Source organism: Hoplias malabaricus, chromosome 1, assembly GCF_029633855.1.
Source record: "Hoplias malabaricus isolate fHopMal1 chromosome 1, fHopMal1.hap1, whole genome shotgun sequence".
Classification (NCBI taxonomy): Eukaryota; Metazoa; Chordata; class Actinopteri; order Characiformes; family Erythrinidae; genus Hoplias; species Hoplias malabaricus.
The window spans coordinates 67,311,165-67,337,263 of NC_089800.1; the positions used below are offsets into that span (position 1 = coordinate 67,311,165).

A 26,099-nucleotide genomic window follows, 5' to 3' on the forward strand; every position below is an offset into this window, starting at 1 on the left:
GCCGCTTTGATCAGAACACAATGGCTTCCTACAGGACACCAGCAGGCGTTTCATTAATCACAAATTACAGCTCATACGCCACGCTTTTCAAACATGACGGAGGTGACACTGGGGGAAATTAGCCCAGCCTTTCTGCACTGTAATGAAGCTGCATGATTGCAAAGGCCAATTACCAGAGATACATGTGTCCGAAAGGTTTCAGACAGCCTTTATTAGGACTCAGTTCAGCTATTGCACTTACACTTCAGATACAGTCATCAATCAAGGCTTCTCCCACTTTAGGATAATGGTTGCGTAGTATTAAAAATGACAATTGTCAGTTTATTCAACAAATGTATAACCTAAAAAGAAATAGTTTAAAAACAGGAGAAGAATTTATTCAACACTTCCATCTAGGAAAATAGCTACAAAATCATTAGCATTGATTTGTTCTGTTCTTGGGGATAATATTTCATCTAAATGTATGTGTGTGTTTTGGTTTAGATCATATACATATCTGTATAATCTATCCATATTGTATTATTAATTTTTAGGTTATATTTACTATACAACCGTTACCATATTTTCATGGTTTGTAGTAAAATCTCCAAGCTACAGTACAGATCACATTTGTTTTTATCTGACTCACAATGGTAGCTCATATATTACACCATGGTCTTTTGAAGAGGTTCTAATGCTCCTTGGATATGTGGGTGATAAAAGACACTGGACAGCACAACAAGAAACAAAAAACTACTGATCTGTCTGAAATCGTGTGCAGCAGACTCCCAAAAACAACAACAAATGAATACACAATGAATAAACAAAGCTTAATATTTCGGCTGTTGTTGTTGTAGATTCCATTAAAGACAATGTTTTATGACATCACCAGCTACAGTTCCAGGCCAAAGCTGTGGTAATGGAAAACCATCCAGGAACCAGAGACCAAAAAGCAAGTGGAGCCGTGTAAACTCGATTAGGGTAGGTACCGTGCAGTGGGAAAGAACCTACTGCAGTAAACTGGCTAGCAAGATGCTACACAGCAAACATCAACACCAATGCACCATTGCTCATTATAGGTTGCCATTATGAAATAACTCTCTGAGGCCAAAGTAGGCAAAGGCAAGCTTCATTCCATCTGAGCTCTCTCTTTACACTACCAGTAGTGCACTCTTGAGTAGTGACTTATTGCCATCAAGTGAATGTTAATAACAGACTTACACTAGCTCACATTACCAACTCATATGTATGAGCCAATAATGAGTGTTGAGGGGTGTGGCTTTACCTGGAGGTGGCTGGGAAGGTCTGTCCACGCTGCCTGATGACGGGAGGCGAAACTGGATTCCTGTCAGAAAACAGCACACATCAAGCTAACACACACCAAGCTAACTTGCTAAAATAGGACAGAAGTAGTGATCAAAGTGATGAAAGAAATAAATAGTAAAAATAGAGAGAAACTGGTGGTGAAAAGTGAAACATCCAGGAGGAAAGCTGTAACTCCACTATATGTGCACACCGCTAGAGTCTAGAGGTGGGCGATATGGTGATAGTTTACCGTTATTGTGATAAATTACATCACAATACATTTTTCTGCATACACTGGGAATACTCTTCACACAACTAAAAAATGAAACCAAAATTTGGTTTCACTGGACCTTTACTGTAGTATTAAATCAAAAATCATAATTATTAATAATCTTAAAAAAAAAAAAAAAAAAAAAAACTTCAACTTCCTTTGTTAATCCTCTAAATCCTGTGAGGTTGATAGAGTTTTTCTTTGAACAGTAACTTATACTGCATCCTATAGATTCATAAATAACCCCAGCATCCACATTAGATCCTAAATATTCCATAGACATACACCAGTTTCTACAATGGCAGCCAAGCTAGCACAATAATAGCTTAGGGCTCTAATGGTTGAATGATTGCGGTTGATTGACCATCCTGTGGTTTTAAATATAAAAGTACATGCTGTACTCTGTCTCTTGATGAAATCCCAATTATGTTCAGAGTTATGGACCTAACACTTTAACCTTTACACATTTTTTCTCAAAGTTATCAGCTGATGACCCAAGCTGAGGTTCCTGACATTGTTATTATATTCCACTTCCATCATGTGTATAATTAGAATCCCACCGAGGGGCTGTTAGAGTGGTCCGTTTTGCATTGGCAGCGATTTACAGAGCCATAAAGCTGATCTCCCCATGGGGCGCCATAAGAGATCTATAAATACTACGGTGGTAATGGTGGTCCCATGCTGTGAGGAACTACACTTACCACTTCAACCTGCCACAAACAGCACCTTAGACCTGGCGGAGAAGTGATAAAAGACCCTTATGATGTGGACCAGATGCAGAGCATCTTTCATCAGACTTCCAGGTCTGTTGGAAAAATGCTGACTTTTATTATGTATTTCGAAACATTCAGCAATAACAGATCATTCAGAATACACTGAGGAATGACACCAAAGAAACCGATGACTGGCCCAGAGAATAAATACCAATAAATAAATACCAAAATAATTTGAAATAAATACTTCAGAGAGAGCTCGACCCGTTCACCATTGTTTTTAGCGACACATTGTTGGTAAAGAAGGCTATTTCCGAAGAAATATAGGTAGGCAGAATAACACAGAAAAAAATGACAATATATATATATATTAGTCGATTGTTCAACCAAAAAAGAAGAAAGAAGAAAACAAAAGAACTGAGGTGTTGATGCTGAAATCATTCCAAAGCTCACAGTGATCTAACAATATTGAGGCAGAATGTTTTTAAAAAATGTGAAAAGAAGCCCACAGTCACTTTCACAAGTAAAAGTATATAAATAAATGAATAAATAAAAAAAATAAACAAAAGGCACACAATGTCAAAGCAGCCAGAGGAATGGAGAAATGGAACTGAGAAATGGAAAGCTGACCCTAAACCCCCCAGGAAAATATACACCTCCTAATGATTGCGCATTATGGCTGGTTTACCCACACGCTTGGCCCTCTGGAGTGGCTTCTGAGTCACTATGATGTTATGGAACAATGAGCAGGCAACAATATTTATGTCTGTTTTCCTTTATCTTTTTTTTTTTTTTTTCTTTTGAATGCTACTGTACAGTGTTTCCCTGTACGTCAAAGCACCAGTGGGCTAGGTCTGAATGTGCAATGTGTGTAACCCACTTTTATTACTTGCCGGAAAACTCCCTAGCACAGCAAAGGGGAGGGTTAAACAGTTATGTATCAAATGCCATTGAATAAGGCTTGAGGGCGTACAATGCCAGGGTTGGGGTCAACTCCATTTCACTCCAATTTTACACTTTACACTTTGCAGGGCCTTTACCATATGTTCTTCTGGTTTTAAGCCTGCTACAGGTGTAGATATGTGTAGTTTGGAGTCTTGCCCAAGGACTCCTATTGGTTCAGCAGAATAAAATTACTCAGCGAGCCGTTAAATCCCAGTCTGCCAAGATTAGAGCAACAGAATTATCCACTACACAACATCCAAAGTCCCTTTCTGATTTGAATCATCTAATGTGTATTTTTCAGCACCCAATTTCATTAATGTTACTGTGCTCTCCAAAGGAAATGGACCCTCAACCCTGGACACATTGTGTAAAGAAGGAAGGCCAATTCATTATGGGTCACCTCACTTACTTTATTCATGCGGAACAAGAAAACAGTCTTTGGCGGAGCTTTGTCATTGGCAAATTTTACGCCATACAAACCAGAAAAAAATACTCCTTAAAATCCTTACACTCACAACACGAGGCAGCAATCGCCAGAGCCTAGAGTGGCTAAAGATGCAACCCACCCTCTGTTTACATTATCAGGTGACAGAGCTCCAACTAGTCAAATCCTAAGCCTGTAGGCGACATGGTGACATGTGACAAAGTTGAGACAGTTGAGATCACAAGTTAAGATATCTGAATGAACTGTAAGTTTATGAATAGACTAAATAAAGGGGTCTGACAGGGGCACTGGCAGGAATATATAGGCTAAATTAAACAGATAATAACAAATGGAGTCACAGCCTTACTCTGCTTACTAGAATAGTATGAATAACAGCATAACATAATTATGGCTAAAGCAGTATAATTAACAAATGCATAGCCTTTGTGGTGCGCATTCTTGAGGAGAGAAGGTGACATTTTAGTGTTCTGAGTGAACACAGCGTAGCCAAAACTGCATCTCATTCTTTAGCAAAATTTTCAGTAATTCTTCAACTCTTGATTATGTAATCAACACAATCAACAGGGGGAGATTTAGGGGTTTTTGGAGTTTGTTACGCATTGATGCGTTTTATTTCTAGTTGCAAACAAACTGAAAAACAATTATTCATAAATAAAATGTGACAAACTTAATAGATCTGCTCTTGTTATAGTTTCACAAAATAATTTAAATGAACAAAAACATAAAGGAAAAATTACACATTGTGTGTACAGGATTTTGGCTATCAGCGCCACTGGCATCCAACACATTTCCCTGACCACTCACAGACAGAAGTCTTCAAGGTCCCCTGTGCTTCCTTTCTCTTAATCCCAATAGTGATGCACTTACCTTTCTGTAGCAAACATAACTAACAAAATAAGACTGCTGATTAAACTAAAGCTTTAGATTTTGAAGCACTAGGAAGCACAAAAGCTTTGTTTGGTTAATCAAATTCAGTTTAAACTACTCACACTCAAAGTATCTAGTACCTTACACAAGCAAAATTCAAGTTTGGCCAAACAGTAACTCAGACATAGTTGGCACTGAAAGACAAGCGTCATTCTGAGTGTTAATGCAAAACTGGTGTAAAACAACGCTGGCACTTGACCAAAGGTGGCATGCAGCCCTATAAATGGTGCCTTGGTGACAGAGGCCACTGATAATTGATGAGAGCTTTGGCACTCTCTTGTATTTGTTTAAAGTGGAAAAAGGCACCTATGGGTTCGTTCTTCATAATAAGAGCATGAGGCCAATAACTTCTCAGAATTATTTACTGGCACCTGTCCATATTTTCTTGAACTGAACCTAAAGGGGGTTTCCTAGGCCCCTCCAGGCATCCATTTAGCTACACCTCACTTGAAAGCTAAATGACTGGGTCCAGCTAATTCCTCAGACCAAAAACACACTTGTGTTTGGTCTATGCTGTCCACTCTATGATTTATTTTTGTTTTCACATTGCCATTTTGTTCAAATGATCAACATGTTTAGACTGTCTAAATAACAAGCAAAATAGGAGATGTTTTTATCCACAGAGGCACAACCATTTACTGTTCTTTAAAATGATAATTATTGAACATGTGTTGTGTGCCATTAACACATCACAGTGGAAAGTTTACTTGTAGATTAACTGCTCAGTTCATTTAATGTTAGTTTTCACAGATGATTAAATGTACATTCATGCTGCTCAGTGACTACAGAAGGTAATTCTGAGCATTTAAATATCTCTTTGCAGTATAACTGTTTGTGGAGGTAAACAGTAGATTGTGTCTATCTGTATTTCAGTGTGTTATAACTGCAGAAAGGAAGAATTATTCCCTATAAAGAACTGTTCTGTAAACTGCTGAGTTAATGGCCCAAGGCGGTACTCTGAAAGCTATAAATACATTCTGAAGGAGCTCATTTTTTCTGCTCCTAAGTCCTAAGAACTAAATGCACTTATTTTAAACAGGAATATTTATATTTTAAAGTCAAATATGAACAAATAAAACATTATACATCTCCCAATACACATTTAGGTTAGAAAAAAAGGATAGAAGACATGGAACAACCCTGTCTTGTCCTAGCCAGAGGAATCTACAGAAACGGATTATAGCACTTCATTCATTCATTCATTCATTCATTCATTCATTCATTTATTGTATGAACCATTGCAAGGTCGCAGTTGGGTCCGAAGCCTAGTCGGAATCAGTGGGTGCAAGGCAGGAACACACAATGGCGGGGGCGCCAGTCCTTTGTAGGGCGACACATACTCACACACTCACTCACACAATCACACCTACAGACACTTTTTGAGTCACCAATCCACCTACCAATGTGTGTTTTTAGACCGTAGGAGGAAGTAGGAGCAACCCGCCAATATAGAACTTCACTGTGAAATAAAGTTAAAAACATGTCACCAAATATTTCCATGTCACCATGTTGCTTGGCACTAAATCACAGCTACAATTCTGCTACTCCCATGAGAAAGGAGTGGTCACCTGCTCTTTGGACAGTACAGAGGTTAGTCCTTAAATACAGTATGTGAACTGAAAACTTTCTTATTGGTTATTTCCTGTGCCCTTGCACCAACAAGATATGCTTTCACTGTTAGTTAGGTGGCTGGCTAACTAACATGAAGAAGCGTTTGATGTCTTGTTCTTTTGTTGCCCACGCAGTGAGCCAAATGCAAAGGGCCACAGATACATAGTCGATGATTTTTGCCTTATTTCCTTTATTTTCCAGTTAATATTTCTTGGCATCTCTGTGTCACAGTTTTCTGATGGTAACACTCTGATTTAAGCATTAGCTGCCCCCATGTAGCATTCCAGCATGAATAAAGCAAACCAGTGGCCCTCAGTTTGACACATGTAAAACTTAACCTTTCCTCTTATTGACAGTCATATATTACTGAAGTCGTTGCAGGAAAGAAACCACAAGATACAGTAGGCTGTATGTCCACAATAAATCAGGGAATATCTATAGAAAATGGAATCCTCTGGAACAATAATTTTTAACAAGATTTGTTCAGTCTTCTTCATATACAATAAATATGCATGATTCTATATAGGTGTCGTGTATAAATGTTCTTGGGAGTCTGAGAGTAACGGCTAAAGTACATAATGCATTTGAAACGTAACAATCAAATGTGCAAACTGCAGCTGGTCCTCCCCGATGTGTCTTCACAAGTTTCACAGTATTTAATCTGCTTGCTTGTCTTAAGAGCAAGGCTTTGGCTTTGAAGACTCGTAGAGTAATGAAGTGAAACGTCATTTCAGCCTTCTTTCCTTCCAGCACATGGGCAAACAAGTTTGATTTCTGCCGAATCTCAAAGAAGGATCGTTAGTCCACGTTCAGAGGAGAGGATGATCAAAACCCACAAAATGTATCAAAGAGATCTGCAATACGCTTCAGCAGGCAGTCTTTGGTCAATGTTCAGGTCTCATCCTTTCACAATCCTTTTGGATGAGAGGCTTTTTACATTCCGTTCCTGCAGTGGGAGTCAATGTTCTGAAGGAAAACAAAAACAAAAAAGAGACAAAAGCTCTCAAACCCTTGGAGCCTTCTTCTGGAGAGAGTTTCTTAACTGGAAGAGCTTGTCCACCACCGACGCAATCACAGTATGAACCAAAATACTTTTTTTTTTTCTTGGATGGACAAGCAAGATAAACAGGCTGTGGAGTAATGAAGAGAAAGAGGGGTTTTTTTTCAGAGAATGTGAAAACTTTGGCTCATATTTGAGTCATTGCTGCTCTGTGTTAAATAAGTGCTGAGTGTCTCAGGGACACTAATGCAATGTGGGCACCAGCATTAAACTGCTTTTCTGCTTTTAGCTACAGACTCTTTCAGAGGCTCAACAGGTCTGAGACAACTGTCTCTCATAGGCTAAAACCTCCCTGACTGATTCTTTCTTTCTCCCGCTAACTCACTCATTTCAGTCTCTCCATATCACATTCACTCACACAGACATGCCTGTAAACGTTTTGCTACATTACCACATGCTCTTATGATGTCAGGAATCCCAGATCCGTGACCTGCATGTATAGGACCTCATTCAGTATGCTCAAAGAGACAAGGACATATAGGACATCTCTGAGTTATTGGAATACTTTTTGTGGTAGATCTCCATGCTGGCGCTCCGGGACATTGGCATCTGCCCTCGTGCCCTTCGCTGCCATCTTATCCACAGGAAATCTCTGCAGGATGGAGATGAGCTGCTGGAAGCCATGGTTCCCCTTGGTGACCCATTATCGGTCGTCTCTCGCTTAGATACGTCTAAAGCAGCCTGAAGCTCCAGAAGGGACAAGTTAAATGGATGCACAGTCGCGGGGTCTATAGTGGCAGGGGAGCTGCTACCTGGATCCTGTATTTCCGGGTCCTCGTCCATAGATTCTGTAGTTTCAAAATCAAACACGTCAGGTTCCACTGAGCAGAGAATGGCTGAGAAAAGTGTCTCAGACTCCAGAAGGTTGATGGTTGCGGAGTCGAGAGTGTCTGGCTTGAGCGGGTATGCCGTAACTTGCTCAGGAACAGTAGACTCAAGGTACTCTTCAGCTAGTTCCTGAGGGAGAGATTCTGGGAAGTTCATGGCACCACTCTCCAGAGGGGACAGTTCCAGTGAAAACATGCCACTTGGATCCATGAAGCTTGGTTCTAGTGGGCTAAGGATTTCAGGATCCATTTCTGGACTGCTCAAACCTGTTACATCCAGAGGGTCCTCACCAAGCAAGATTGACTGATTCAGATCCATGGTTTCTCTCTTAGACCAGAGGACCACAGGCTGAGCCTCTGCCTCAAACGCTGTTGGACTTGAAAGTGCTGGAGAAATAAGTTCTGGACTTGATGGGCTGGACATATCTGAATCTACCGGTTCAGGAGTTGCTGGCTGTAAGTAAATTGTGTCCAGCAGTTCTGGGAAGGGTGGATCTTCTTCAATTTGGTCGGTGGACTTATCAAAGTCAACTGTCTCTGGGGTGGGAGGGTCTGGAAGATCTGCAGACCCTGGACTTGGCAATCCTGGGTCTAATGACTCTAAACTTGGCCATTTCAAGTCATTAAGATCCATTGATTCAGGAGTCAACGGGCTCAATACCATGGAATCAACTTGCTCAAATATGGCATAGTCCCCTAAGTTGGGATCCATGCTTTCTTCAAAAGGTTCTACCAACACAATTGGACTTACAGATCTTACATTTGAATGCTGCAGGCCAGCTGATGTGCCAATACCTGGGGATGGAGATGGTGGGCTTTGAGTAGCTCCTATTGAATCTTCTTGGTCAGAAGAATGCAAAAGGCTTGGGTCCAGAGCCTCTTGAGGGGATGAGGGCTCTGGTGGGCTTATGTTTTCTGGATCCAATTTTGGCCAGTGCAAGTTGGCAAGGTTCACAGGTTCTAAGTTTGTGAAATCTAGGATAATGGAATCCACTCGCTCTGGAGTTGTTACTTTGGAAAAACATACAAGATCTAGAGATGGCTCTGGTTCAGGCAGATCAGGAGGACTCATAGGGTCCGGATCCAGTTCTGGCCAGCACAGAGATGCAAGGTCCACGGGTTCTGGAGGGGTGAGGTTAGCATAGGTGGGATCTTCAAGCTCTGCTTGTGAGTGGGGATCTGTGTGGAACAAAGGTCCAGGAGTAGAGACATGTAGAACATTTGTGTTCAAAGCTTCTGGGGGATGCATGGACAAGACGTTGGGGTCAATGGGTGAGGGACAGTTCACGGCTGCATCGGCTGTGTTCTGCCTGACTAGAGTCTTGTTCCCAGCCTGGGTGCTGACAGATACCTGTGAGGAAGGATGCTGGGTTTCCTTGACCCAGCTTGGCGACCAGGTGTTGTAGCGCTGGGTAAAATTGGAGAAGTTGCTGTTAAAGGCTCTGAGCTCGGTGCACAGGTCCCTTCGGAGCTCGGCCAGCTCCTTCCGCATTGCCGACACATCCTCCCTCCACTGCTGGCTGATGGCAAGAGCCAGGTCGGCCGTCTCTTGGACGCTTGACTGAACAGGCCGTGGCCTGATGGGGACGTTGGCTTTGTGCGAGGGGAAAGAGGGCGCCGTGGCAGAAGAGCGATTACTGTACAAGCTCCGCGATCCGTCTTCTCTCCCAGACCGGCTTGCATCCCTTCGGGCCATGGAGGTTACGTCTGCCTCTTTGGGAAAATTGTCCTCATTAAGCAAACTAGTGCCCTCCAGCACTTCATTTCCCTCTGGAAGACAAATATAAACAAGCAGGAGAGTGTATATAACGCGCTTACAGGTGGGGACAGCTGGAAATAGACTGTGAAGCTCTTTAAAAAAGCTTTGTCTACTGTGCCTGAAACAAACACATGAGCCAAATGAAGTTTTAGGGGAACATATGAGGGTTTAGCTGGACTACCTTTGCATGAGAAAGGTTCTGAATAATAGAATTTCAAACCTGAGACACAGAATGCATTAGATGTGTCTGGCAGATGATACAAATTGAGTCAATTTTCTTTGGTGGGTGACAAAACTGCATTGTGTCCAGCTTTGGGTGACAGCAGATGCTAATTTGGAGTTATTACAGGCACGTAGGCTTATTGTGACTCACAAATGTGACTTAGCTTGGGTTGGTTTCATGTTTTTACTCTGCCTTCTCACTCAAACATTTATTTGCATGTACTATTTGCATTTCCCAATGCACAAAACAGAAACAGCTAGCTCGGGGAGGAAACTTTAAGAGGATAATAACAATCACATCTCCATGAGCATAATAAAATCCCTCTGACTAGCAGAGTCCCTGTGCTTTGTGCATCAGAAAGAGGCAAATGCGAGCAAAGTTTTCAGCCTAATCTCTCTGTGTGTCTCAGCAGAGCAGGTATGAACCCTATTGAACATGAAAGGCCTGCACAGACCCATCTACAAAAAACTGACCAGGAGTAAGCGAGTGGGCACCACGGAGGGTCTACGATTACACCCTTGACATACAAAGTCAATGGCTTTCCCCTTCATGGGAAATCCTACATAATGCTGTGACCACCTTGATTGCAAATACATGTCTGTGAGAAGGCAGTGTAAACACAACTGGTGCACATCGAATAACGTAAAAGTCTGTCCAGCTGTCCCTAGCCCTGTTTCCGGACCCCTTTAAACAGCAAAAATGGAAGCCGCCTGCTTCTGAGTGCCTCATAATGATGTTCTTAACTTTCCCCAATATGGCTTGTTACGCAAGTCAGCCTTAACAGTCTCTGAAAACTCAAAACGTTCAAGAGCGGTGCCAGCCACAGGTCCCTGTGGGAGAGAGAACTCAATGGATTTGAAAACAGCTGCACATCACAGAGATGGAGGGTGAGCGAGAGAGGGAGGCAGAGAGAAAGAGAGAGAGAGAGAGAGAGAGAGAGAGAGAGAGAGAGAGAGAGAGAGAGAGAGAGAGAGAGAGAGACTAAAAAAAAGACAAAATCCAGGAAAAGCGGGAGACACAGAGCCCACCGAGTGAGAAGCATTGAACTGGGGGAGCATTGCTAGATCGCATTATATTCCGTCTCATTTCTCCACCAGCACCTCTCAACCCCACCCTGCTTGCTCCATGAGCCCAGAGACAACTGGGCTAGAAAATGGGACAAAGTGAAGTTCTAAATTGAAAATCGTAAGGGGAGTGCACACAGTGGAAGAATACAAAAGGCAATTTCCTTCATCGGAAAAAGAAAAAAAGAAAAAAAATCGGATGTTTCACTCTTCACCATTTCTCACTTTGTTTTTCTTTTCCTTCCCCCTGAGAGACTGAATTCAATAGGGTTCATAGCCTAACTCTCTAAGGCACACCGGGAAAAAACAAAACAAAACAAAAAACTTACCTGTTGGGTGATGAGGCAGGCAAACAGAAGTCATTTCACTCAAGTAGCCGTTTACATGCATACATGCCATGCCAAACACAGTATAAAGGCATCTATTCACTGAGAAGAGCATATCCTAGCGAACCAACAAGTGTAAGACTTGAGTCTTGAAAGTATCATAGAATTCCATGTATTAACAAGACACTATGTTCACTGACAGTTTTATACTGTAAAATTCATATGTACTTCACAGACACTTTGAAGCAAAAAAACTGATCATGTTGCAGATGTCCAAAACGTAAAATGTGTAGAAACTGCCAAAATGGCGCCATAATCATGCCCAAGAGCAATAATGACATTGTAGTAACATAGTAACTACATATTAATTTACACAATAGTAATGATTAGTTCTGAATGATCAATTGTTATCACTAGGGCTGAATGATGTGGAATACTAACATCAATATTATTGTGATAAACTTACAGCTAAACCATGCTAAATCACACAAAAATGATGTGGACCATAATCACAGGAACATCTGGATATTTTATGGGGTAAACCGCTCACAGCACACAGTGAAAAACATTATTGTTGGTAGGAAGGCACATGTGCATGCTGCCGAGGCCATTAAGGGGATCTGAAGAATGTTTTCAAAGTAAGCCATTAGTCCATTTTTAGAAGAATCTAATTAATCCACATTTACCATGCGCAGACACCCTGAATCCCTATGTAATGAATCAGAAATATCCCGAAGCTGACCAGCCCACTCACCGGCAGTGGACCTGATGGTGGAAGTGACTGTGGATGAGGTCATGGAGGGCACACAGTCATCATCCTGTGAGTAGCCAGCCTGAATGGCCCGCAGGTAGCTGTGGCTGCGTGTCCGAAAGCAGCCGGGCAGGTCCAGCGCTTCCACGGCCTGAGACTCCATCTCGCTGAACACCGACTCACACACCGACTCAAACTGACCGTTTATCTCCGTCTCGCTCACCTGAACCCAGGACACAGATATAACATAACATTACATGGCCTTTCTTCAGTTTGGGCTCTTTTTTTATCCAGTCTCTCTTAGATGTGAACTGTTACCACATTTACACATGTTCTATCAAGTGGATATTTATATTTTATTACATAATGGAATTATTAATGACATACTTACTAACATAATGAACAAAGATGTTTCTTTTTCTTTTCTTTTTGGTCCACTAATCTAGTCATTGCCTATCCCAGTAGGGTGTAGCCGAGTAGGGTGTAAATGTGATGGGTAAACCTTGCAGAGCGCTGAGACCCGTGTACATTCAGCACAAACTAGACATTTGCAAAACTGCCACAATACAGTAGAGAACACATTTGTTTTTATTTGACTCATAAAAGCAGTTCATAAAAATACACTCTGGATTTGTGGCTGACAAAGCGAGAACAGGACAGTGCAACAAGGAGCAAAAAAAAAAACAAAAAAAAAACAAAAAAAAAGCTACTCATCTGTCAGAACTGGGGCACCGAGTCATGTTCAGCCCCAAAAAAACAACACATTTATAAATGACGATTAAACAATGCTTAATTTTATCGCTGCCATTTTTGTGGTTTCCAAAACCTGCAGTTCTCATTGGAGTCTTTTGTAATATCACCAGCTCCACATTTTTTAGAGGGGTGGGGGGTCAGGCATTTATAGTGGAAAACAAACCAGGAACCAAGCAAGTAAAGCCTTAGCATCTTATTTAACTTGCCTTCTGTTATGAAGGCAGCCTGACACCCACATTGGCTGTCAGTGAGTGAGTGCCATCCCACCCATCTTGAGAGAGTGAAGTTAACTGTGCTATACACCGTTGTAGACAGTTTTACCACTTTGGATCTATTTACATCCTGCACAGACAAGTTTGACCCATCTGTTTTGCTGTTAACAAGTAAACCTATGGTGGGCTACAAACCTTTCCCACTGTTAAGCAGGCTGATTTGAGGAAGCTGTACCTTAAACCGATGACCGATACCTGCCGGGTCAATCGTAAAGCTCCCTCAGATGGAAGGACCTCTGCTAAGCCGAGCTGAAATAGTTTGATGGGTATCTATATGCCGCCCCACAGAGATCCCCATTTGCCAATCTACAAAATCTCAGATCGCTATCTTGTCCCAGCACAAAAAATGCATTATCTCTTAACGACCTCAGCGGCTGAAAGGAAGTCAGAGAGCTGTGGTACGGAGAGAAAGAGAGAGAGAGAGAGAGAGAGAGAGAGAGAGAGAGAGAGAGAGAGAGAGAGAGACATAGAGGAAGGGGCAACTCATCTTTAACACTTCACACAAAATCAATACCATCTATTTCCAGAGTGGGGTTTAGATCTTAATGACATTTAAAACCCACCCTTTACCCACCCATGAGGACCTGCACATGCTGGTAGGCAGATACAGCAGCTAGATCTTAATAAAGTCTTTCCGTTGCTTTTACAATCAGTCTGTAACTCTGCTGCATCCAACAAGATGAATCTGTTTTAGGCTGCTCTTCTAACAAGTGACCGCTGCTAGCCTCAGCACACAGTTTGTACAATATGCAACAAAACAAGATGCTTCGGAGCAGCTGCACATGAGCGTAAAGTCTCCATAGCTTGTTCTAAGCATCAGTTGGAAGGGTATAAATCATCCCTGCTGTACTGCAGCTCAGGCCAGCTGTGTCCTTTGGGATGAGCTTGTATTCAGACTCATTCAACTGTATTCAAACAGTAGCTGACATCATTAACATGGAGATGAATGATATCAAATTCCCACAGCAATGTTCTAAAGCCTAGAACAGAGGCCTTAGTTTTGGATCAGCAGATATCCATTAGTGCTGGGAGGGCCACGCTTAAAATATATCCTACAGCAGAATACAAAATTCATTCATTATCTGTAGCCGCTTATCCAGTTCAGGATTGCTGTGGGTCCAGAGCCTACCTGGAATCATTGGGCGCAAGGTGCGAATATACCCTGGAGGGGGCGCCAGTCCTTCACAGGGCAACACAGACACACACACACATTCACTCACACACTCACACCTATGGACACTTTTGAGTCGCCAATCCACCTACCTACACTGCAAACATGCTGTGTGTTTTATTTGAAGTGTTTTTAGGAAATACATGATCACAGTAATTTAAGTTGAGAGTGAATAAACATGGGTCTGTGCAGTACATTTATTTATATTGTAACTGTATTACTTATGTTTGGTATTCTAAAGCTATTCGATCACTGGTGACCAAACAGTGGAGAGAGGTGGGCTCACCTGGCTGACCTGGCTGACACAGCTGGCCTGGCTCAGGGTGCTGACCGCTCTCATGTAGCTCTGGTTGCGAGAACGGAACTTGGGTGAGTTGTAGTTGGGCGAGGGGTCCAGGGTGATGCTCGGGTGGATGTCCCTTGAAGCCTGCAGGTGGTAGCTCTGACTGAACAGATGGAGGGTGAAAAAGAAAAGGAGATAGATGGGATAGAGGGATAGAAAGCAAGAGAAAAATGAAGATTTAAATTAATAATATTGTGCAAAAAAACATTAACTTGTACTTGCTCCACTTCTTGCTCACAGCATTCAGAACTACGTTTGCTAGCCTGGACAATCTTTATGGACAGTTGGCATAAGCCCAGTTCATGGACAGTTATCCCTTCATCTGGATTTAAACAATTTTAAGATACACTAAGATGCGTCCCCTGGTAAACTGATGTAGATTGTATTGTAACTACACCTGTAAACCTACAGGAACCAAAGGTATGAACCAAAATACGGTAGGACACAATGTTCCATATTAAAGTCTTTCTGAGACAGAGTCACGCCAGGACGCTGACCATTCACTGCAAACATCTCTCTGACCAGTCATCATCGACATGTCCATCACCAGCCTAAAAGTGGCTCTTCGACTGGTCATTGTGCTGAAGCATCCAATCGATGGGAGGAAATGAAGAAAAATGCAAATTAGGGGCTTGTTAGCAGGCCAGTCATGCTGAGAGAGAGAAAGAGGCTGAGAAAGCACACTCAATACTGCCCAGGTCTTCAGACACTAATGGTGTAATGAGCCACCCATTCACTGCTGGAGAATCTGGCAACCCTTGTCAACAATAACCTTCAAAGCCAGTGTGATTTTGGGTTTATGCATAAATTTGATTTCGATACTGATGAATAGACCTGATGTTTGAAGGATGGCTACAGATTGTGGAGGTAATGTACAAGTTTTCAAAAGCTGTGATATTTTGGTAAAATGCAATAAATATGAGTATCTGCAATTTGTTAATTCTCTTGAGTGTTTAATTAACAGAGGAAGATAGAAAGAAAAAAATCTTCAATGTTTTTAGTGATAACTTGATTGTACTTTGTAAATATTAATCAAATAAAAATTTGATGCCTACAACCAACTCAACCAAATAAAAATTCTGACAGAGGCCCGGTTACCACAGTGTAACATCACCTTCTTTTTTAATTACACTGTTTAATCATTTGGGAACTGAGGATACTAATTGTTGCAGGTTTGCAAGAGGAAACTTTCCCATTCTGGCTTGAAACAAATCTTTATTATTGTTGCTGGATTCTTCTATCCAGGATGCAATAGTGGAGACTGATCTGGACTGTAGGCAGGTCAGTTAAACACGTATCTATGAAGCCATGTTGAATTTACCAGTTGAGGCCTGAGTTTGTCTTGCTGAAATAACCATGGACTTAAAAACATCACCTTGATGGCAGCATATGCCAATATATGACTCCACATCAATGGTACCTTCATACATTTATAAGTCAGCCATGCTGTGGTAATATTGCTTCCCATACCATTAAAAAAATGGGCAGCACGATGCCGCAACAGGTAGTGTGGCAGTCACACAGCTCCAGGGACCTGGAGGTTGTGGGTTCGGTTCCTGCTCCGGGTGACTGTCTGTGAGGAGTTGGTGTGTTCTCCCCGTGTCTGCGTGGGTTTCCTCCGGGGAGGTGGATTGGCAACTCAAAAGTGTCCGTAGGTGTGAGTGTGTAAGTGAATGTGCGAGTGTGTGTGTTGCCCTGTGAAGGACTGGCGCCCCCTCCAGGGTGTATTCCTGCCTTGCGTCCAATGATTCCAGGTAGGCTCTGGACCCACTGTGACCCTGAACTGGATAAGCGGTTACAGATAATGAATAAATCAATGAATACCATTAAAAATGTTGGCCTTCACACCAGTCACCTATCACAATCTCTTTATCATAGAGAACTCTAAATTAGTTTTACCCAAAAACAAGCTGAAACATGGATTACTCTAACCCTATAGAGCCCCATAGCATTTTTTTTTTCACAATCCTAGATTTTGTTTTCCAAATGTGTTATCCATTACCAATATTTTTTTTTTGTATAAAAGTTAATAAAAAATTAAGTCCTACCTTAACACATATCATAGGGCCTGACCTGTAATTCTGAATATTCATATTAAATTTTACCACTTAATGAATTTAATTAAATATTTCTGTTTCAATATGTTGATGTTACTCCATGAATATGTTCTATAATTCCAACATTGTGATGTTTCCAAAAATTTGAAAAATGCGAAAATTATGATAACTTCAAAATTGTATTCCGATTTCCCAAATTTGAAATCTTTATTAAATTTATTTCCAAATGTGTTATGCAGATATCCAACATTTTTCCTCTTTTGAAAACAATACATTTATATTTATTGATTTGATTTAAAACAAATAAACAAACAAATAAATAAATATTTTTCCCTCTGTGTTTTGTGGTGAACAAGTCACATTTTCTTCAATGAATGAAGAGGTGGAGGACAATTTTTCTCTCAGTGATTTGTCATGAAGAAGTCACATTTTCCTGACAGGAAAAGGAGGTGTAGGATTATTTTCTTATTTTCTTTGTCTTCATCCTTTTAGTCTTCAACACTTCCCCCAACCCAGAACTAAATGTCCTCCTCTTCTTCATTCTCCTGTAGAAATTCAAGTAGAATGGTTCCATAGAAGAGGCAGGTGCTTGCTGCTGCTCCTCCTCCTCAATCAACTGAAGATCAGATTCACTGTACTACATGAAAAAAAAAACTGGGTTAATGGCTTACAGCAAAAATCAAAATTTAAAATTGAACAAAATACAAATATACAAAATACAAATTGAACAAAATGTGCAATTATGAGGCTTATGAATGTAAAAAACTAGTAAAATCCAAACTCAAATATAGCTTGTCAACCTCAAGAGAGCCTTACAATCAGTTTGTAAGTTCTGGCAGAAAGCTTTCAAGATTGAGCCCAGAGGTGAAGCTGCATGTGTTTTCTTTGTAGAAATAATATTACTTTCTTGAAATTTCAATTAGTTTTTTTCAATTGCATGTCAGAGAATTTGACTGATTTTTATTTGACTGTTAATAGTTGGAAATAAAAACAGAACCACCATCATGATTTTAGAACTAGATTCCAAATTTAAAATCCAGATTGAAAATTTGGGAGATTATAAAATTGGAACCAGTATCATGATTTTGACACTACATCCAAAATCCAGGTAACGAATTTTCTTGAAATTAAATAACTTTGGAATGAAGACACTGTATTACATACATTAGTGGATGTTGTAACTAGACTCCAAATTGGGCATCCAGATGACTAGGAAAACTTCCAAGTTTGGAAGTTTGCAAAAATATATTTAAAATTATGATTTTTGGAAATTAAATCCCAGGTTTGGAATGCGATAAAATTATAAGAATGAAATTCTAACTTTGGAATTCAGATCACATGTTTGGAATAATACAATAATACAATATCATTCTTGGAATTTGTACATATAATTTTGTCTTGTTCTATTGTTCTATTGTACAGCATGATTTTTAAACTTTGGATACTGCCTACTCCACTTTGCATGGATTTGGGGAAGTAATCAATTTCACATTAAATAAATAAATGTCTTCAGAAAGACATTGGTTCGATTGAGCTCTCAGACAGAACTCATCTTAAAACACTTTAAAAAATAAATTCTAACATGTTAGTTCAGTGTAAATTTAACTTACAATTAATTCTAGAATTTGAATCAAAATTCCACAGTTGTCATATCAAACAATAAATTGTATTAATAATCAGTTCCAAAATTACGATCCTGCGTCCGAAGTATCCCGATTCCAATATTGTAATTGCAAGGTCAACCGAATTACAAAATTGTCATCTTAGATCCAAAAGAATGAATCTAGTTTAAAATTTGTTTTCTCAAAAATAATATTCATTCCCAATAAAATTGTCTTCATCCAAAATGTTTGATCCAAAATACCAAAATGTTGTCTGATTCCAAATATGTAATCAAAATATCATAACGTCGGAAGATTACAAAAATTTAACCTGTATCAAGATTCTGGAACTAGATCTAAAATTTGGAATCAAGATAACAATTTTGGAAGATTACAAGTATTGAACATATATTATGATTTTGTAACTAGATTCCAAATTCCAAAAGTATGAAAATAATTTAAAAAATGATATCTCAGTTCCAAAATTATGAATACGTTTCCAAATGATCGCGATTCCAAAATTTTATTTACAAGGCCAAACTAATTCCAAAATTGTCATCTAAATTCCAAAATTAGGCACCTATTTTCAAATTGTGTTCTCAGTTCCATTATGATAATAATGCTTTCAGATATATTGATCTTAATTCCAAACTTATGACATAATTCCCAAAACGTCATGTCATTCTAAAAATGTAATCTATATATCACAGATTTGGAAGATTACAAAAACTGAACCAGCGTCATGATTTCTGAACTAGATCCCAATATGGAATCCAGATAACTATTTTGAGATCTAGATAATAATTCTGGAATGTAGACACAATTTAGTGGATTACAAAATTGGAACCAAAAAAACTATTTTGGAACTAGATTCCAAATTGGGAATCCAGATGACAGTTTTGACAGTTTGCAAAATATATTTAATCACTGTCCAATTAAAGACATGTATGCCAATTTTGTCGATTTTTAGTTAAATATGTTATTTGAACACAACAACAACGTGTCATTGTGTGAAGATATTAATGCCAAAAGAAATGCTCCAAACATACTTGGAATAAAATCTTCCATTCACTTTTATTGATAATAAAGAAGGTTTGTTCCATTTCCTGTAAAGTTACTATTTTGGGAGATACATGTATTTAATTAGACAGCGATGATACTCTAAATTGTGATTGTTGGAAATTGGGTCCCTAGTTAGGAAAGTGGGATACAATTCTAGGAATTAAATCCTAATTAGAATTCAGATCACACATTTGGGATATTACAATAATAAAATATCATTCTTGAGATTTATACATAAAACATTTTTAACAGTTCCTAAATAGAATTTGTGTTAATAAATAAACCTAAGCATAAAAAAAGATAAAACAACCAGTATGTTTATAATGAATCCTTTAGCTTGGGCTAGTGTGTTTTTACTTGTCTTGACTTGAAAGTTTCTTAAAGAAATGGAAGAAACAGTATTTTACATGAAAATTATAATACAAAATTTGACCAAATACACCAGTTAGTTCCGACCCTGCAATGTGATTGGCTGAGAGATATTCCAGGAGTCCCTTTTTTGCATGGCACTGGCACTCTGACTGAAGCTCCCCTGGTATCACTGCACAAAATACATCTATCCTAGCAACAACACCCGTGTTTACAAGACAGCGGTATGTAACCAAGACTTTTTCATCCAACAAGGAAGCGGTTGAGTTTCCTTTTTCACACATTGTTTTGAACAGATTCTTGATTTACACTGAGATCAGTACTGATCTTCTGCAATTGGCCTGATGTAAAATTGCCACGTGAGGTTTTCTGTGAAAATTTTCACATAGATTGAAAAAATCTTTAACATCTAGGAAAGGTTAAAATATGTGTATGTGTTAATGTTGGTAAATTCAAAAATTGGGGTAGAGGTATTTGATATAGATGTATGCAGCCAATATTCTTTCTAAAAAGGTAATTAGACGAGCCGAATGAGCCCTAAAGGGGGTGGGAACCAGGAAGAGGAGATGGCTAGGAAATGTTTGGGCCATGTGGAGGTGAAGGAGTGTGGTGAGTTTGGGGGAGAGGAGGTGGAAGTGTCACCTCAGAAAACTTCACACTCTGCTCCAAGGTGGATGTTTTCTAGCCGAGCATACCTGTGGTGTCCAAAATAGGTCAACAAAGATCAAGGAGGATCTACATCAAGGATTCCCTCAGATCTTAGGAGTTAGCTGGAAGCAGGCCTGCAACCCTGATGAGATCCGTCCAGAAAGTTGTTTATTGTTATTATTATTATTATTATTATTATTATTACATCAATGTATAGCTGAAGCCAAAAATAGATTTGAAGCTTTAATGAACTGGTTGTTTCTGGGACATTTGTAGTACTTCTGGCCTTTCGTACTTTAAAGAACATTGGGTTGGATTAAAGTTATGGGATTATGCATGTGTTTGCTATCAATATTATGAGCTTTTTATGAGTGTTTATCCTCAAACTTTTATACCCCAACAGTGTAGTCAACTGAATTCATCTCGGTAGCTTATCTCTTAGATAAGATTATCAAGTGACATTGTTACCCTGTGGCCTTGTGTTTACGACCACAGGACATCGGTGCCAATATCTCACATTATGGCACTCCATCTTGTGTATTATTGCTTAATTAGACTTTACATTGTAATTGCCATAGAATTTTTAGTGTACACATGATACACACCTGGTGACAGGCAGTATAATTCATATATCTTAGGCTCAGTCTTACCCTTTTTAGTATCTTAGGCTGCACTTTTGATTGACACCTGTGTCTTTTGAAGGCTTCAAAACACCTCAGAGAGGTGTTCTTCTTTCTTCTTCTTTATTGGTACCTAGCATTAAATAGTTTCCTACGACACTTTGGTGTTGTTGCTGAACTAATTTTTATGAGATGCTTGAAGGAGCACTTGAAGCTGTGGCCTTTTTCAGAGGCAAACCTGTTTTGTGTTCTTTTGCTCACTTGAAGATTCACATTCTTCCCATTTAGTTTGGTGTGAAGGCCCTTCATCCTAGCTTGGCTGGTCTTGCCGTAGTGCCTCCTTCACTCTTTCATCTCTTCCAGACAGTTCCTCTTCCAGCTGCTTTTCCTGTTCCATCATTCTCTAAGTCAGAGAGCACAACTCACCTCTTCTGTTCCCACCATGGCTGCCTCGTCATCCTCCTCCTCTTCTGTGTCAGACATTGTAGCTGACTTCTGTCTTCCCTGGCCTCGCGGGAGAGAAATGAACCTCTGAGTCTTCTCTCCTGCTTCCCAGACCCCATTTATGTTTCAGCTGTGGCACATTTGTGCTCAGCAACCTATGTATAAGAAAAAAAAAGACATGTGCTCTCCACAACAAATAAACATATATATTTTTTCCTGTTTTCTACAAACACAATTTGTTTACGTGTATGTGACAAGTGTTGATAACTAATTCTTACTCTTTCATGCAATTAGTTTACATTTATGGCATTTTGGCAGAAGCTCTTATCCAGAGCGACTCACAAGGTTACTGGTATTACAGGTAGGCCAACAGACTGTTAGGAGTCTTGCCCAAGGAGTCTTAGTAGTGTAGCACAGACTGGTTGCCCAGACCTGGAATCAAACCCAGGTCTCTAACATGGGAGCCAATGGTGTACCACTGTACCTCACCAACCACCAATTATGATTTTAGGAAGTCGTGGATTCAACATAAACACTATTCAGGCCCTCACATGCTGGATTTTTTGTCATGCACTGTACTGCTGCCTGTTGCTTGACCCAATATCCAACTGTACCTTGCATTCAGAACTGATTGTAGTTTCTAATCTATGCAAAAGCCACAATAATTCATACAACAATAAATAATACTGCAGTGAACACAGACCACATAAAATATTTAAAAATATAACTTTACTTAGTACTTACCATATGCTGGGCTATCACTCTAATCTGTTCTCTTCATTCCTGAATATTTCAGCAGTCTGGGTTCTTGGTTTTCATTCAGGGTTCTTGGTCTTCAGATGCTACTGACTGTCTGCCTGTGTCCTGTTCTTCCTCATCTGAGTCCAATTTGAAGTCTATTGTGGACACCATTGGATCTGGATTTGTCTGTGTCAATGTTTTCAGTGCCTTTGAGCAAGCCTGAAACATCGGTGGGTACACAGCTTCGCTGTACTCAGCACTTCACCGCATGGCCTAGTTTACACCTGCTTGGTTTGGGGTCCCCAGGGGCCACAGCTGACTAAGCGACCCCAGAAACACTTCTCAGACATTTGTATGTGTCATCAAGCTGAATTTAGGGTACAGCGCCATATACTGTTGAGAGTAGTCCAGCCCTGTGTATGATCTTATTCGGTTCATTCCTCAGCTAAGAAAAGGGTCAGATATCTACGATCGCTAGTGATGAGAAGCTTGGGCCCTGCACATCAAATTCGGCCTCAAGACAGTGGGGGGTCCACACCAATGAGAGTGATTAATCATGTGGGCTTGTTCCCAAAACCATCAAACCTCAAAATAGATTTCCTTACCATACAATCAATTCATAACATTTTGGCAGAATGGAAAAAAAACATTCACCAATTTAAAAAAAAATAATAATAAATAAATAAATAAATAAAGTGATGGCTAAAAACTGGAAACTAACTGAGTAAAGTGTCCCCCTCAAAAATATATATATACATAAACAATAATAATAAATAAACAATTAAATGTATCAATGAGCCAGATACTTAAAAAAGGTACTGGTCCAAAGGAGCTCTCAGACAAAACCCATTTTACGTCGCTCTGTGTCTTTGAGAATATGCAATTTTATTGGAGACTGTTGGAAATTCCAAAAGTTCAATCCAAACCTCTGACATGTCTTTGAAAAAAATGGCACAAGTTCCACAAAAGAAATATAATTCTCTAGGAACGAGGTGCATGCACCTTGGCCTTTTGGGGGCAGTCTTGAAATTCTGCTGTATACACTTTATGGACAAGATGAAGAACTCGATTCCAAGGTTGGGTTTGACAAAGCAGGCCAGGACATATATCACATGTTTGAAGCACCTCCGCTTTGCCCAGATACAGGGGTATTTAAATAATTGTTGTGTGATGATTTATTTATTTATTTTTTAACCTTCCTCCTGTGTTAGCTTTCTGTTACCATCTCTTATGTTAATGTGTCTGTTTTGACCTGTGTCTTAAATCAGCCATAACATTTCCTAAAAACAATTAATTATCAACCAATTTGTTTTGTACCTCTTATTTACCTTGTTAGGCTTCCTTATCCATGAAAGATTGGTTTTAATTTTTTTAGTTGTACTGTACTGTAAACTGGAGATACTGTATACTCTACAAAACACAAACTCTAAACTGATTTGGCCATACATGTCTGGACATGTCTGTTTTTCCTTGTTTTGTGAAAGAGGCAAAGACAGAAGCCCCTAACTGAAGCTCAAGTGGTTGTAAAAAGAGCTAGCTGTTGGTGTATAGTGTGTTTATGATTCCAGATTTGGCACTTGTTTTTGTTTTCTGATTATCAGATTTGCCCCAAATATCACTATTTTCAAATATACACTAAAGACCTTCTTGTTCTCATGTGTCTTTGAGTAGCACTGCACATATATTGAATTTAAAATGTAGATCTATGTATTTTATTTCTAGTACTATTTTAATAGCTGTCCTTTTTATTACTCTGTTTTTATTGTTTTAAATGTTACTGAATAGCTTTTAATCATTTTATCTCATTTAATCATTCTTTTTAAATTATATATTCTGTTTTAATTCTATATTATAACTTCAAATTGTTTTTATTTTCTTTTACTTTTTAAGTTCTACTGTAAGTTTTCTTTATCACTCTGTAAAGCTCTTTGAATTGACATTGTGTATGAAAGGTGCTCTATAAATAAACTTGCTTTATCATTTCTGTTTTGTGTTTTTTATTTAAACTTTGCTGAATGTTTCACATAACACCCATGTTTAGCCTTGTACAAAAAAAAAGTTCCCAGGGGTTTTAACATGCAGTGGGCTGTGTTAAGTGATATGTGTTTATCCGAAATACTCCTAAACCATTGTGGCTTGGGATTTCTCAAAGGTCACACAAATTCAGCAGTGATTTTGAAGCTGTGCTCTACAGAGACTAAGGTTTTTGCTGCTTTTCAGAATTGTGTATGATGGGTGGTGAAGAGTCTAGATTCTTGGCAACTTTGCATAGGAAAATGTACTTTTTGAACTGTTTGAATGATTCTCTCATAAAGTTTGGCACAAAGTGACGTGCCAAGAACCATTTTTTTCTGTGTAAAGACTTTGGAGTCCTTGATGGATGCAAAGGTTCATTGTGGAATGTTTCAGAACTGAGAAACTTGAATTTCTATCAACTTTTCATTTATTTCTCAACTATTTTGCAGGGTTTTACAAGCATCAGATTCAAAATTCTTTAAATGTGTTTGTTTAAAAAAATACAGTCAAGTCGGTCAATAAAAACATTTAAAATAAATAGTAATCCCAGATTCCTGTTTTTAAAACAATTTACAAATAAGCAATGTTTCCAGAAACAGGGTTTGTGATTGAGTAGGTTGCCGGTCTGTAACATGATCAGTATAAATAATGGGATACAAAAGTGTGAGCAATGTATAAATATCAATTTGTGAGTTTGATCCCATCTGTGGCCAGGTTACCACAGACGGGCTTTTCCTCACTGGGTGTTTAGAGTGGCTTTCCCTTCCCCCTTAGTTAGTGCTCTCCTCCAAGCATATAGAACTGCAAAGACATTAAGTTAAAGGCAGTTTGGAAAGACTGGACTCACATGTCTCTGAGGAGGCACTGTCTAATGTTCACTATGCCAGCTGGTAGAACTGTGTAATGGGGGAGAACTAGATATCAATGGGGAATTGACCGTCACTGATTTAGGGAGAAAATTGTGCTGCGAATTCTCATTAGGTTGAATGAGGCTCTGCCAGTGCAGAACATAGAGGGCTCAATTTAGCTCCAACAATCCACTGAGCTGAAGTTAAAGGCCCAGAATGGTCTTGAATGGACATAGCTTTATGTTTACATTAGGCCAACAATACAACAACACAAAGCAAAGAGATCTGAACATAAACCTACACTCAAACATCAGCATAACACCTGCATTGCATCTGTTGTGTATATAAATATTCAATAAAAACTGAGCTCATAATGTCAATAAAATGAAAAGGGGAAAGTGCCCTCTGCCAGACTGAAGCTCATTGTAGATTCTAAGCAGTGTGTGTTTAAAAGAAGGACCTTGCCCTTACTGACCCCTCATTGATGATTTTGTGTGTGTGTGTGTGTGTGTGTGTGTGTGTGTGTGTGTGTGTGTGTGTGTGTGTGTGAGTGTGTGTGTGTGTGTGAGTGTGTGCGCATTTGAGTCATCCACACAGAGTGTGTCAGCAATAAGTCTCAGGGCCACCTTAACAGGGTCCACACAATGGGTCATTGTGTGTGTGTGTGTGTGTGTGAGTGAGAGAAAGAGAGAGACGGAAATGACGGTGTGTATTCACCTTAAGTCTGCCGCGAAATTGGTGAGGTACTTAACCACGTCGCTGCTGGACTTATCCAAACGATACGAGCTGCAAGTGGAGAGAGAAAATAACAGTTAGAGAGAGAGAGAGAGAGAGAGAGAGAGAGAGAGAGAGAGAGAGAGGGGAAAGAAAAAGCAGAAGGAAAAAGAGAGTGGTCATAGTGGTATGAAGTATGTTGGGAGGAAGAGAGTGAGGGCGGAGAGAGAGGGT

General features: G+C 39.6%; 1 protein-coding gene across 1 annotated transcript in view; it reads right to left on the reverse strand.

Annotated features, from left to right (window-relative positions):
• dlgap2a (discs, large (Drosophila) homolog-associated protein 2a) overlaps positions 1-26,099 on the reverse strand; it is an 83,553-nt gene that overhangs the window by 37,783 nt on the left and 19,671 nt on the right. Inside the window, exons 3-6 of the mRNA XM_066650520.1 lie at positions 25,869-25,937; positions 14,689-14,848; positions 12,210-12,429; positions 1,265-1,324 (exon numbers count right to left, since the gene is read on the reverse strand). Coding sequence (XP_066506617.1) covers positions 1,265-1,324; positions 12,210-12,429; positions 14,689-14,848; positions 25,869-25,937 — 509 coding nt within the window. The remainder of the gene's footprint in view (positions 1-1,264; positions 1,325-12,209; positions 12,430-14,688; positions 14,849-25,868; positions 25,938-26,099) is intronic.